Source organism: Lissotriton helveticus, chromosome 9 (assembly GCF_964261635.1).
Source record: "Lissotriton helveticus chromosome 9, aLisHel1.1, whole genome shotgun sequence".
NCBI lineage: Eukaryota > Metazoa > Chordata > Amphibia > Caudata > Salamandridae > Lissotriton > Lissotriton helveticus.
This window is the reverse complement of record NC_136070.1, coordinates 525,030,849-525,043,060: the sequence shown is the minus strand read 5'-3', so window position 1 is coordinate 525,043,060 and position 12,212 is coordinate 525,030,849. Positions and strand designations below refer to the sequence as shown.

The window sequence follows — 12,212 nt, the reverse complement described above, 5'->3', positions numbered from 1 at the left end:
TGTTGTGTTTGCAATTACCGCTCCAAGTGTACTGGGGATGCTCAGACGTGAGTCCCAGGCACTCCACACCACTGGAATCAAGCTAGCCGGGCTGATGAGAGGTGTTACCTTGAAACCGGGCCGGTCCTCGGATGCTTGTTTCCGTTCTGGGAAGGACATGGCTTTTGTAGTTCGGACTGGACTGTTCCCATGGGGCACAGGGTCAGCGCTGATTTGCATATCGCCATTGTCTAACCCAGGGTGGTGTGGAGTGGAAAAACGATGGATTTGGGCCCAGATCTTTGGACTGGGGTGAATGTGTGACATTGATCCACATTCTGTCCATCAATGTTGTGTTTGCAATTACCGCTCCAAGTGTACTGGGGATGCTCAGACGTGAGTCCCAGGCACTCCACACCACTGGAATCAAGCTAGCCGGGCTGATGAGAGGTGTTACCTTGAAACCGGGCCGGTCCTCGGATGCTTGTTTCCGTTCTGGGAAGGACATGGCTTTTGTAGTTCGGACTGGACTGTTCCCATGGGGCACAGGGTCAGCGCTGATTTGCATATCGCCATTGTCTAACCCAGGGTGGTGTGGAGTGGAAAAACGATGGATTTGGGCCCAGATCTTTGGACTGGGGTGAATGTGTGACATTGATCCACATTCTGTCCATCAATGTTGTGTTTGCAATTACCGCTCCAAGTGTACTGGGGATGCTCAGACGTGAGTCCCAGGCACTCCACACCACTGGAATCAAGCTAGCCGGGCTGATGAGAGGTGTTACCTTGAAACCGGGCCGGTCCTCGGATGCTTGTTTCCGTTCTGGGAAGGACATGGCTTTTGTAGTTCGGACTGGACTGTTCCCATGGGGCACAGGGTCAGCGCTGATTTGCATATCGCCATTGTCTAACCCAGGGTGGTGTGGAGTGGAAAAACGATGGATTTGGGCCCAGATCTTTGGACTGGGGTGAATGTGTGACATTGATCCACATTCTGTCCATCAATGTTGTGTTTGCAATTACCGCTCATTATGCTGCACGGCACCAATCAGGGCTTTCCTTTAGAAAATAAAACTTTACAAAAGCTAGTGAACGTCTTGTCTAGATCTGTACGTTCAGCAAAATAACACAGTACCGCCCTGTGGCAATTCTCAAGAAATGCTGCCTGGATGGGGAGGTGGGAGCAGGCTATCACTACCTCAGGGAATAAGAAGAGAAGTCTGGTTAAGGGCACAAGGATAGCTTTTCTACAGGGCATTATTCCAGCGGTAATGTGTATTGATATGATATATGATGCTGCCTGTAACGTGACGATTTGGGAGCGAATATCATAGTTACTTATTTGGCCAGAAACGTTAAAGGACACTGATGGAATATCGATTCTCCAAGGAGCCCTTGTCTGGATTTGGCAGCATTTGTTGTCGAACCTCAAAAGTTAGAGACCGCAGCGCTAAATGAGGGCCATGAACGACCTCAAATGTCAAAAAGACAACCTCAGGTCCACCTTTACTTGATCCAGGGCAGATCAGTAGGTCAGGACAATCCAAACTGTTTAGACAATGTCATCATCCGAACAACAAAGCCACCTTCAATACAGCCCTAACTACAATTGAAATAACTCTTCAAAATCATATGAAAACTCCTAAACTTGGACCAATGAATCAATCTTTCATCCACGTAGGTCACTTATCCCAAGACATACAACTTAACCTGAAGCCATAAATAGTTGGCAGTAGTTCAGGGAACACTTTCTTTCTCATTTTATGTTCATAACTTTGATTCCTCATACATATTTGATTTGCACTGACATACCATCTTCTGTCCACTTTACCTATTCCTAGCCATGCTTTATTTTGGAGTACTCCTTCCCGTTTCATTACTTTATCCTGTGATAACACTGCCTTTTTTTTAAAGATACTTACACATGTACTTTAACCTATTTCCTTCAATGATGCAACAAAAACAAACAAAAATAGAGACACATTAGGTGACAAGAGCTTTTCAAGATTTAGAAGAAATAATCTAACTAGTGTAAATGCACGATCCTCAGCAGAAGAATACGGACCATTATAATGGTGCCGAAATAATTAAAATAAATATAGGTGGCCAAGCTGATGAGATATTTTGACTATGGTTTTATAATTCATTATGAAGAGAGAATACACACAAGTTCTATTACAGGGGTACCTGTGAAGAGTTCATATCTAAACTGCTGGTTCTTGCTGGTTGCTTGCACAGTAAGTGAATGGTCATCATCTGTAGAGCTAGTAAGTGGGGCTGTAGTATAGTGTTTTCAGTTGACAAGGCTATGTTGTCAGTGGCGACATTTTGGTTAATTGTTCTTGCTTAATAACCAGCAATAGATAGAGAGACCACATGTGTTTCTAGTTGGTAAAAACTCCTTGCTAGGTAAAAGCAGGATGTTTTTTCGGGGGGAGGGGATGTAAGGGGGGGCATGGGCACCCGAGAGGTCAACTTATGACATTTACTAAATATCAAGTGATAGCTATAAAGAAAAAAGTCCCTGTTTCTCTAGAAACAAATCTTTAGGGATCCTCCAGCGGATGTAATAACTTAGATAACTTAGATACATAGGTAAGAGAATGTCTCAAAATATAGCACAGCTGGCTAACAAGCCACATAAAAGGCACAGGCCTAACCTCAAAGGGAAGCATGGAGAACACATGAGAGGTCAGCTACCTGATGCACATTGGTTGAGAGCTTGTAAGAACATTAGTGAATGGCAATGTTTGATGTAAATTAAAACACTTTTGAATATTACTCTTTAAATATACTTCATCTAAATTACTCAACAGAATAAACCTAAGTCAGCAATCTGAATTTTCCAGGTGTGGCACTGATAAGTTTTGCATATGATGTAGTAATTCTGAATTCTGAAGAGAATGGGCAAGGTTACCAATTAGAAAAGTGGCAGGGCTTTGCTGGTTTCTTGGAGGCAAACCAGAGTATTTGCCTCACTTTACTCTGGGGTAGAGTCTGAGCTCAAGTTAAGTAGGTCTAGGCACCATAAGACATGGAGAAAATAAATAATTCAGTGTCGCCAAGAGAATGTGTGCAAGATTCCTCCATTGTGGTGGTGGTGGTGGTTGTGCAATGAGAGACTATAAAAGAGTACCTCTTTTTGTATGATCACTCACCAAGTTATAGAACTGATGCTGCTGATTTTCAACTCTGAAGTGCACAGGACCCTGCTGAGAAGGCCACAGTGCATGTGTAACCCTCAAATGTGTGAGTGCAATTGGCTGATCCCTGTTCTTCATACTTAACTGACCTATAAGTTCCTAGAACATGGCACAAGGTGTACCCAGGGCTGGTAAGATAAATGTCACTAGTGGACTGCCTCCGTTATTGTGACACCCCTACAGTAACAAGGTGAAAATATGGATCTTAGGTCTGCTACTGCAGCTAATTGGCCAGCTTTTAAACTGGCAAACTGACTTGGCAAAATTAAACCATTTTGCCAGGTCAAAACGTTCTTTTTTAATTGTAATAATACATCAACAAGGAAGACCTTAGTAGCCCACAAGGTTGGATGCTAAATATTAAAGAGAAGGACATGTTTCTTTTATACTTTACATGTCCAGACAGTGAAAACTCGAAATTGCTGTTTTCACTGTAGCAAGACTGGAGGCTCCATTGGCTAAAAAAGAGTTTCACTAGCACATGCAACAAGTTCTAACTTCCCTAACTTAGTGCTCTAAGGAATCACATTCATAATTACATTAAACCCAACTTAATGCTGTAGTTGCATTTAAGGTAACTCTTAATGCAAAGGTGACTTTATAAAGTCACCACTTTCTTGCCCCAAGCTTCTAATAGCCACTTCTGATTAAGTGTAGCAGTTGACACTCGAATAAGCCTACTGTCCTCCTGCTAGAGGTGTGAAGGGGAATAAAGGGGTTGCTGGAGGGAGGTGGTGTTATCACTTCCTGCCAGGACGGACCAAGAGCAGTGGCCACAGATGGCCCAGCTTCACAGGGGCTACCGCGTCTGAGAGGCAAATGCGAGTCACACCTTAGCTAGCCTGCTCCTTTGTGTAGACAGACAGACTAGTTTCCCAGTAGGGGTGGCTCATTATACTGGACACACTTTAGGTGTGTGCCCATGACTGTGTCACAAGGAAGAAGGATCCCGACGTTATGGATTTGGGCAGAGAGATGAACTGTGGGATTGTTAGTGCTAACCCCACAGGAAATTATTTAATAGTGGGTAGGGCTGCATTGTGGGAATTTTAGCCCCATAGCTAGTGAGTCCTCCAACCCCCACAAACTTGAAATTCGAATACAAGTGGCACCCGTGACCTGCAACCTCAGAACACTGCTGGACTCGGAAAGAAGAGAAGAACAACTGCACCTGCTGAACCTATGGACCCCAGGAAGAAATGCTGCACCAAGGAAGACTGTACCTGATGCACCTACTGGACTAAGACAGGACTTCAGAAAGAGATGATCTGCTTGTGCTGTTGAAACCGTGGAGAGAGGGCTTGACTTGTGCCATGCACCAGTGAGTGGACTCCAAGGGCTAGTTGGCTAGCCTCCTGTTAAGCTTCAGGGACACAGCAGCTAAAGAAGCCCTGCACCTGCAAAGTACCCAGCTGATCAGTTGAGCCTGGACTCCATGAATGAACTGTTGAAAGTGTTCCGCAAGCAGCCGACAAGACCAGAAATTAGGAAATGTGGAAGATATAAGGAAGAACCCTACAGTAGAAGGCCAAGGCTGCACAGGAACAAAACCTGTCTGGAGGTAAAAGCATCCAAACTTTGACTTCAGTGGATAAAACCAGAAAATATTATTGCAGCCGAGGCTGTTTCCTCATGAGAATGTCTCAGACAATATCTAGTCGGAGAATATATTCAACAAATTGCCAACTTACACTAGTTTAATGCCAATTATTTCCTTTAGCTATCCGAGATGGAACTTCCTCTACATTTATGCCTTGAAGAGACGAGGACAGGAAGGGAAGAAGAAAAACTTGGATTTCAGCAAGAAGTAGGATGATGAGCCATGTAAAAAACACACAATTATTCTGACAGGGTGCCTGGTCACTAAAATAGAGAAAAACACTAAATCAAAGCAAAAACATTTCCTCGTATGAGGGAACAGCTAGGGTTAAAGCCTTTTCATCCATACATGCACACTTAGACACAAAATATAACTGTGCCAAAGCTCGAAGGCCAAGTGGAGGAAGGAACAGCCACAAATCTGAACATGGTGGGAAGAAGAAACAATAAAGATACTGATGTGAGACTGACAGAAGAGTTCTTTCAAGCGTGCAGGGAAGCAGCAGACAAACCAAGAAGAAGACCTGCATGTAAAACCAAAAAACTATACCTGACTTTGTCTGTGCCACTTACAATCATGCAAAAACAACAGTTGATAGACAGAATGCAGAACAATGTCATACATTCACCCCAGTACAGAGATCTGGGCCTAAATCCATCGTTTTTTTGCTCACCGTGCCATTCCAGTTTGAACCCAGCCATATGCAAATGAGTCTTGACCCTGTGCCCCATGGGAACAGTCCAGCCCGAACTGCCAAGCCAGGACCTCCCTGTACTGGAAACAAGCATTCTAGGGCCGGTTTTGGGCTTTCAGCCCTCATCAGCCAGGATAGTTTGATTGTATTGGCATTGAGAGCACGGGACTCACGTCTGAGCATATCCGTCCCACTAGGGATGACAAATGCAAAAACAACAGTTGATGGACAGAATGCAGAACAATGTCATACATTCACCCCAGTACAGAGATCTGGGCCTAAATCCATCATTCTTTTGCTCACCATGCCATTCCAGTTTGAACCCAGCCATATGCAAATCAGTCTTGACCCTGTGCCCCATGGGAACAGTCCAGCCCGAACTGCCAAGCCAGGTACTCCCTGGACTGGAAACAAGCATCCTAGGACTGGTTTTGGGCTTTCAGCCCTCATCAGCCAGGATAGTTTGAGTCCAGTGGCATGGAGAGCACGGGGCTCACGTCTGAGCATGAGCATACCCGTCCCACTCCGGGTGACAAATGCAAAAACAACAGTTGATGGACAGAATACAGAACAATGTCATACATTCACCCCAGTACAGAGATACTGGTGCTTGATTCCAGTCCAGGGAAGACATGGCTTGGCAGCTCGGGCTGGACTGTTCCCATGAGGCACAGGGTCAAGACTGATTTGCATATGGCCATGGGGGGGGAAAAAATAAAAAATAATAAAAAAATAAAATTAAAAAAAAAGAGTTCTTTCAAGCGTGCAGGGAAGCAGCAGACAAACCAAGAAGAAGACCTGCATGTAAAACCAAAAAACTATACCTGACTTTGTCTGTGCCACTTAAAATCATGCAAAAACAACAGTTGATAGACAGAATGCAGAACAATGTCATACATTCACCCCAGTACAGAGATCTGGGCCTAAATCCATCGTTTTTTTGCTCACCGTGCCATTCCAGTTTGAACCCAGCCATATGCAAATGAGTCTTGACCCTGTGCCCCATGGGAACAGTCCAGCCCGAACTGCCAAGCCAGGACCTCCCTGTACTGGAAACAAGCATTCTAGGGCCGGTTTTGGGCTTTCAGCCCTCATCAGCCAGGATAGTTTGATTGTATTGGCATTGAGAGCACGGGACTCACGTCTGAGCATATCCGTCCCACTAGGGATGACAAATGCAAAAACAACAGTTGATGGACAGAATGCAGAACAATGTCATACATTCACCCCAGTACAGAGATCTGGGCCTAAATCCATCGTTCTTTTGCTCACCATGCCATTCCAGTTTGAACCCCGCCATATGCAAATCAGTCTTGACCCTGTGCCCCATGGGAACAGTCCAGCCCGAACTGCCAAGCCAGGTCCTCCCTGGACTGGAAACAAGCATCCTAGGACTGGTTTTGGGCTTTCAGCCCTCATCAGCCAGGATAGTTTGAGTCCAGTGGCATGGAGAGCACGGGGCTCACGTCTGAGCATGAGCATACCCGTCCCACTCCGGGTGACAAATGCAAAAACAACAGTTGATGGACAGAATACAGAACAATGTCATACATTCACCCCAGTACAGAGATACTGGTGCTTGATTCCAGTCCAGGGAAGACATGGCTTGGCAGCTCGGGCTGGACTGTTCCCATGAGGCACAGGGTCAAGACTGATTTGCATATGGCCATGTCTGAACTGGGGTGGCGTGGTGAGCAGAATAACAATGGATTAAACCCAGATCTGTGACTGGGAGTGAATGTTTTGCCAATGTGCAACATTCTGTCCATCATCTTGTGTGTTTTACTTGAAATCATGGCTGTGTTATTAGCTTATTTACTCATAGCACAGTGGTTGCATGGAAACTGTGCTGAAAGAGATAGAAGAAGCAATGTGTACCAGGAGTGGGACTGAAATTGGAAGCATTAGTAGCTAAAGCAACAAGAGCAGACCAAGAGTTTCTTGCAAACCATACAGTGCAGACCCAGCATGTAAGAGAAATTCACTAAATAATCAGAATCTCCTGGCGGATGAATACACACAGAATTGTAATGGAAGGTGTTAGTATATTATATGCTCTCTATATTGTTAAACAAAAGCCACTGTAGTTCTGTACCTCGGAGACGTCTTTTACAGCAATCATCCTAGAATTCATGTCTTTTGTTTGTGGTGGTTGCTGAGAAGTTCCTGCATTTACCTCCAGTTCACAAAGTCTCAATGGCCCCAGACTAGTAGCCGATTCACCAAGAGCAGTGCCTGAGAAAGGAAAGTGTACATGACTTTAGTAGAGTGAGATATAATTACACAATTTCATAAAGGAACAGATGTAATAATAATACAGTTTTTAATGTAATTACTCATTTATGTTATGTTATCACCATTTGTATACTGTTTTCAGCAGAGAATGCCATTCAGTCCAATTCTGGACACACACATTTCTCTCCTTTGGATCTTCCACTACACTGTGGAGATAGTAGTTGTGTATTTCGCACTTAATATGGTACATCATAATGTAGTGTGTGGGGACCACTCAAGTTTTTGAATTTGGCTTTTTGAAATGTGATGTGGGGAAACTTTCCATTGTATGCGGTCTAAGTGGGTGCAGTTGTTGTCACTGAGTAAGAGTTTATTGTAGTTCTTTAAATTAGTGCCTGGCGGAGTATTTGCCTTGAAAACTTAAAAAATAAAACCTAAATATATAAATAAAACCTAAAGGAAGTCCGGAAAATATAAATATATATACATATATAAATATATATATATATATATATATATATATATACATACATACATACATACATACACATATATATATGTTAGAAGGGCCGATCCCAGAGGGTCAGGTTACGCTCACCGACCACCCCGTGACCCACCTCTCCCACAAGTAAATGCCGAGTCTTAACGTGAGGTCCTCACCGGAGAGGACTTCGAGTCTAGGATCGTACACACTGAGCTCACACCACAGTTATGAACGAACACCACACCGTGGAGTTCAATAAACAAGTTCTTTATCAACAGTAAAAAGGATTCAGCACTCGTATTTACAAGCGATCGAGGGATCGTCAAGTCTCAGGTATTCAGGAAGAGGGAAGCGGGACAGTCTCAGTCTTTAGGCCAATACGAGGCGTACCCTGCGCACAGCTCTCAATCCTCGAGCCGGGGGTTACGGAAGATGATGACCGTACTGGCTGCTTCACACACTTCAGGGCGAACCAGGTCGTGTTGGTAGCGTCGATGGTCCAGCCGGACCAGAGTACTCCTCGAGCCGCGACGAGGTCAGCAGGGCTCGATCCGGAGGTTAGTTCTTGAGGAGCCGCAACCACGTCAGCAGGGCTCAGGATGTTTCTACGCAGGTCTTTAGAGTTCACGATCGAGCCGCGACAGCGTCAGCAGGGCTCCGATGTTATAGTTCCGTCTTTACGAGGGGGGAGCCGCCACAGCGTCAGCAGGGCTCTGGTGTTCCAGTACCGATTTCACGAGGATGAGCCGCGACAACGTCAGCAGGGCTCGAAGATTCAGTTTTCCCCAAGGGTAAGCCGCGATCAGATCAGCAGGGCTCTCTTGTCCAGGATACAACTGCCCGCTAGTTCTTGGGCGGGCCTTGATATAGTCCAGTGGCCCTTTGATGTCCGGACCCTCGCAGGCGGAGGTCTCATGCCTTGGGGCTGGTCCTTGGAGAGGTCCGTCGGCTGGCCCTTTGATCCCTTTGAAGATGCGTCCGGGGATTCCCAAACGCCCAGCAGGGTCTGGAGCCAGCGGGCGGGGAGGCCAGAGGTGCGATCGAAACCGGCCCACAGGGGAAGGCCAGAGGTGTGAGAGAAACCAGTCTCTCAGGGGAGGCCAGAGGTGCAATCGAAACTCCCTATCTTATCTCACTCGGGGAGCCCCTTACCCCCCAGCCGGGACTGGCGCGCCTGGAGCCTAGGTTTCGCTGGGGCCGGGGTGATGCAAGGCCCAAGGAGTCAGGGACTTCGGAAAGGGAAAATGGCTGCCGGGGCCCTGTGGGGTGATGCAGGTTCGGGGTGCCCAGGGCCGGGAAGGAGGACGGGAAATGCAGGGCTGGTCGTCGGCTGGTGGGGTCGTGTAGGGAGTTTGGGTGTACATGGGCAGGACGACCAGGGGTTTCTGGGTGCAGGGCTTCGCTAACGGGGTGCTGAGGAACGGGGGGAACCACGCCACGAGGCCGGGTCCAACACGCGTCCCCCCCAGCTGAAAGGCGGAGAGAACTACCCATCCCCTTGGGGGTTCTCTTCACTGAGGCGGAAGAATCGGGACAGGCCGTCTGCGTTGGCGTGGTCAACACCAGGCCGGTGCTCAACAGTGAAATCCATCCCCTGGAGGGAGATGGACCATCGCAACAGTTTGGGGTTCTCCCCTCTCATTTGCATTAGCCACCGGAGGGGTCGGTGGTCGGTTTGGACCCGGAAGTGAGTACCGAACAGGTAGGGCCTCAGCTTCTTCAGGGCCCATACCACCGCGAAGGCCTCCCGCTCGATGGTGCTCCACCTTCGCTCTCGAGGGAGTAACCTCCGGCTAATGAATGCTACTGGCTGGTCCAGGCCTGTGTTGTTCATTTGAGATAGGACTGCTCCGATGCCATGCTCGGACGCGTCCGTTTGGACCACGAACTCTTGGGAGTAGTCGGGGGCCTGTAGTACTGGGGCGGTGCACATGGCGTCTTTCAATGCTTCGAACGCCTTTTGGCAGGCGGGGGTCCAATTAACTTTCTTCGGCTGGCTTTTGGAGGTCAGCTCCGTGAGGGGGACTACGAGGCTGCCATACCCTTTTATAAATCTTCGGTAGTACCCCGTGAGCCCTAGGAACGCCCGCACTTCTGTCTGGGTTGTGGGGATCTCGATCTTGGGCTGAAGGGGTGCCACAAGGCCGCTCCCGACTTGGTGCCCCAGGTAGACCACGGACCCTTGTCCGATTTGACATTTGCTGGCTTTGATGGTGAGGCCCGCCCGCTGCAGTGCCATCAACACCTCCCAGAGGTGGTGGAGGTGCTCAGTCCAGTGGGAGCTGAATACTGCGATATCGTCAAGATATACGGCGCTGAATTCCTCCAACCCAGCCAGTACCTGGTTAACCAGCCTCTGGAAGGTGGCGGGGGCGTTTTTCATTCCGAAGGGCATCACCCGGAAATGGTATTGACCATCCGGGGTGGAGAAGGCGGATCTCTCTCTGGCCCTGTCTGTGAGAGCGATCTGCCAGTATCCGCAGGTTAAGTCGAAAGTGCTGAGATAGCGAGCGGACCCTAGGCGGTCAATGAGTTCGTCTGCTCGGGGAATGGGGTGGGCATCGGTTCTGGTGACCGCGTTGAGGCCGCGGTAGTCTACGCAGAACCTCAGCTCAGGAACAGCGCCGGGGGCAGCTGCCTTCGGAACCAGGACCACAGGGCTGGCCCATGGGCTGTCAGAGGCTTCGACCACTCCCAGGGCTAGCATCTTGAAGACTTCGGCCTTGATGCAGGCTCGGACTCGGTCAGGGACGCGATAGGCTCTGTGCCGCACCGGAGGGATGTCCCCAGTGTCCACATCGTGGACGCACCAACTGGTGATGCCGGGGATAAGAGAGAAAAAGTCAGGGAACTGCCCCAGTAACTGGCGACAGTCCTCGCGCTGCTCGGGGGTGAGGAGGAGAGCCTCACTCCCTCTACAGAGCCATTTTTTTCCTTCGCACACAAGAGATCAGGCAGAGGCTCCGTGTCCTCTTCCGCTCCGTCGTCGGTGGCGAGGAGCAAACTCAATTCGGACCGCACGAAGTGGGGTTTGAGGCGGTTCACATGAAGGACCCTCAAGGGGTTCCTGGGGGACGGCACATCGATGAGATAGGTCACCTGGCTCTTGCGTTCCACCACCTTGAAGGGTCCGGTCCACTTGTCTTGCAGGGCACAAGGTTCGACCGGGGCCATCACCCAGACCTGCTGTACGGGATGAAACTCGACCAGAGTGGCATTCTGGTCATACCAACGTTTCATCTCTTCTTGACTGGCCTGGAGGTTTGCCTCGGCCAGCTCTCGGAATTTCCGCGTCTGGTTTCGGAGGGCCAGGATGTATCGAAACACATCTGGGGGGGGATCCTGGGCCGCCGTCTCTCAACCTTCTTTGACCAGGCTGAGGGGCCCCCGGACGGGGTGCCCATACAGCAGCTCGAAAGGGATAAACCCCAAGGACTTCTGGGGGACTTCTCGGTAAGCGAACAGGAGGCAGGGAAGAAGGACGTCCCACTTGCGCCTCAGGGGTTCCTCGAGACCCATGATCATTCCCTTGAGGGTACGGTTGAATCGCTCAACAGGCCGTTACCTTGGGGGTGGTATGGGGTGGTGTACTTGTACGTCACCCCACACTGTTGCCAGAGGGACTTCATGTACTTGGAGATGAAGTTCGTTCCTCGGTCACTTACCACTTCTCGCGGAAATCCCACTCGGGAGAAGATCCCCATGAGGGCCCGCCCCACTACGGGGGCCATCACCGTTCGGAGGGGAATGGCCTCGGGGTACCGGGTGGCATGATCTACTAGGACGAGGATGAACCAGTGGCCTAAGGAGGTCCGGGGGTCTAGGGGCTCCACAATATCGATTCCCACCCGTTCAAAGGGGGCACTGACCACGGGGAAGGGTTGGAGGGGAGCCTTGCGCCTCCCTCCGCTCTTCCCGCTGGCCTGACACGTGGGGCAGGACTTGCAGTGGGCCTCCACATCGGAGTGCATGCGGGGCCAGTAAAAGTGGGTGACCAGGCGGTGGTAGGTTTTGTCT

The 12,212-nt window shown here is 49.0% G+C and overlaps 1 protein-coding gene across 3 annotated transcripts in view; it reads right to left on the bottom strand.

Annotated features, from left to right (window-relative positions):
• Positions 1-12,212, bottom strand: part of KIAA0586 (KIAA0586 ortholog) — an 813,007-nt gene that overhangs the window by 97,909 nt on the left and 702,886 nt on the right. For all 3 annotated transcript variants that reach the window (XM_078660379.1, XM_078660377.1, XM_078660378.1), the window contains one exon: positions 7,572-7,711. In XM_078660379.1, coding sequence (XP_078516505.1) covers positions 7,572-7,711 — 140 coding nt within the window. The remainder of the gene's footprint in view (positions 1-7,571; positions 7,712-12,212) is intronic.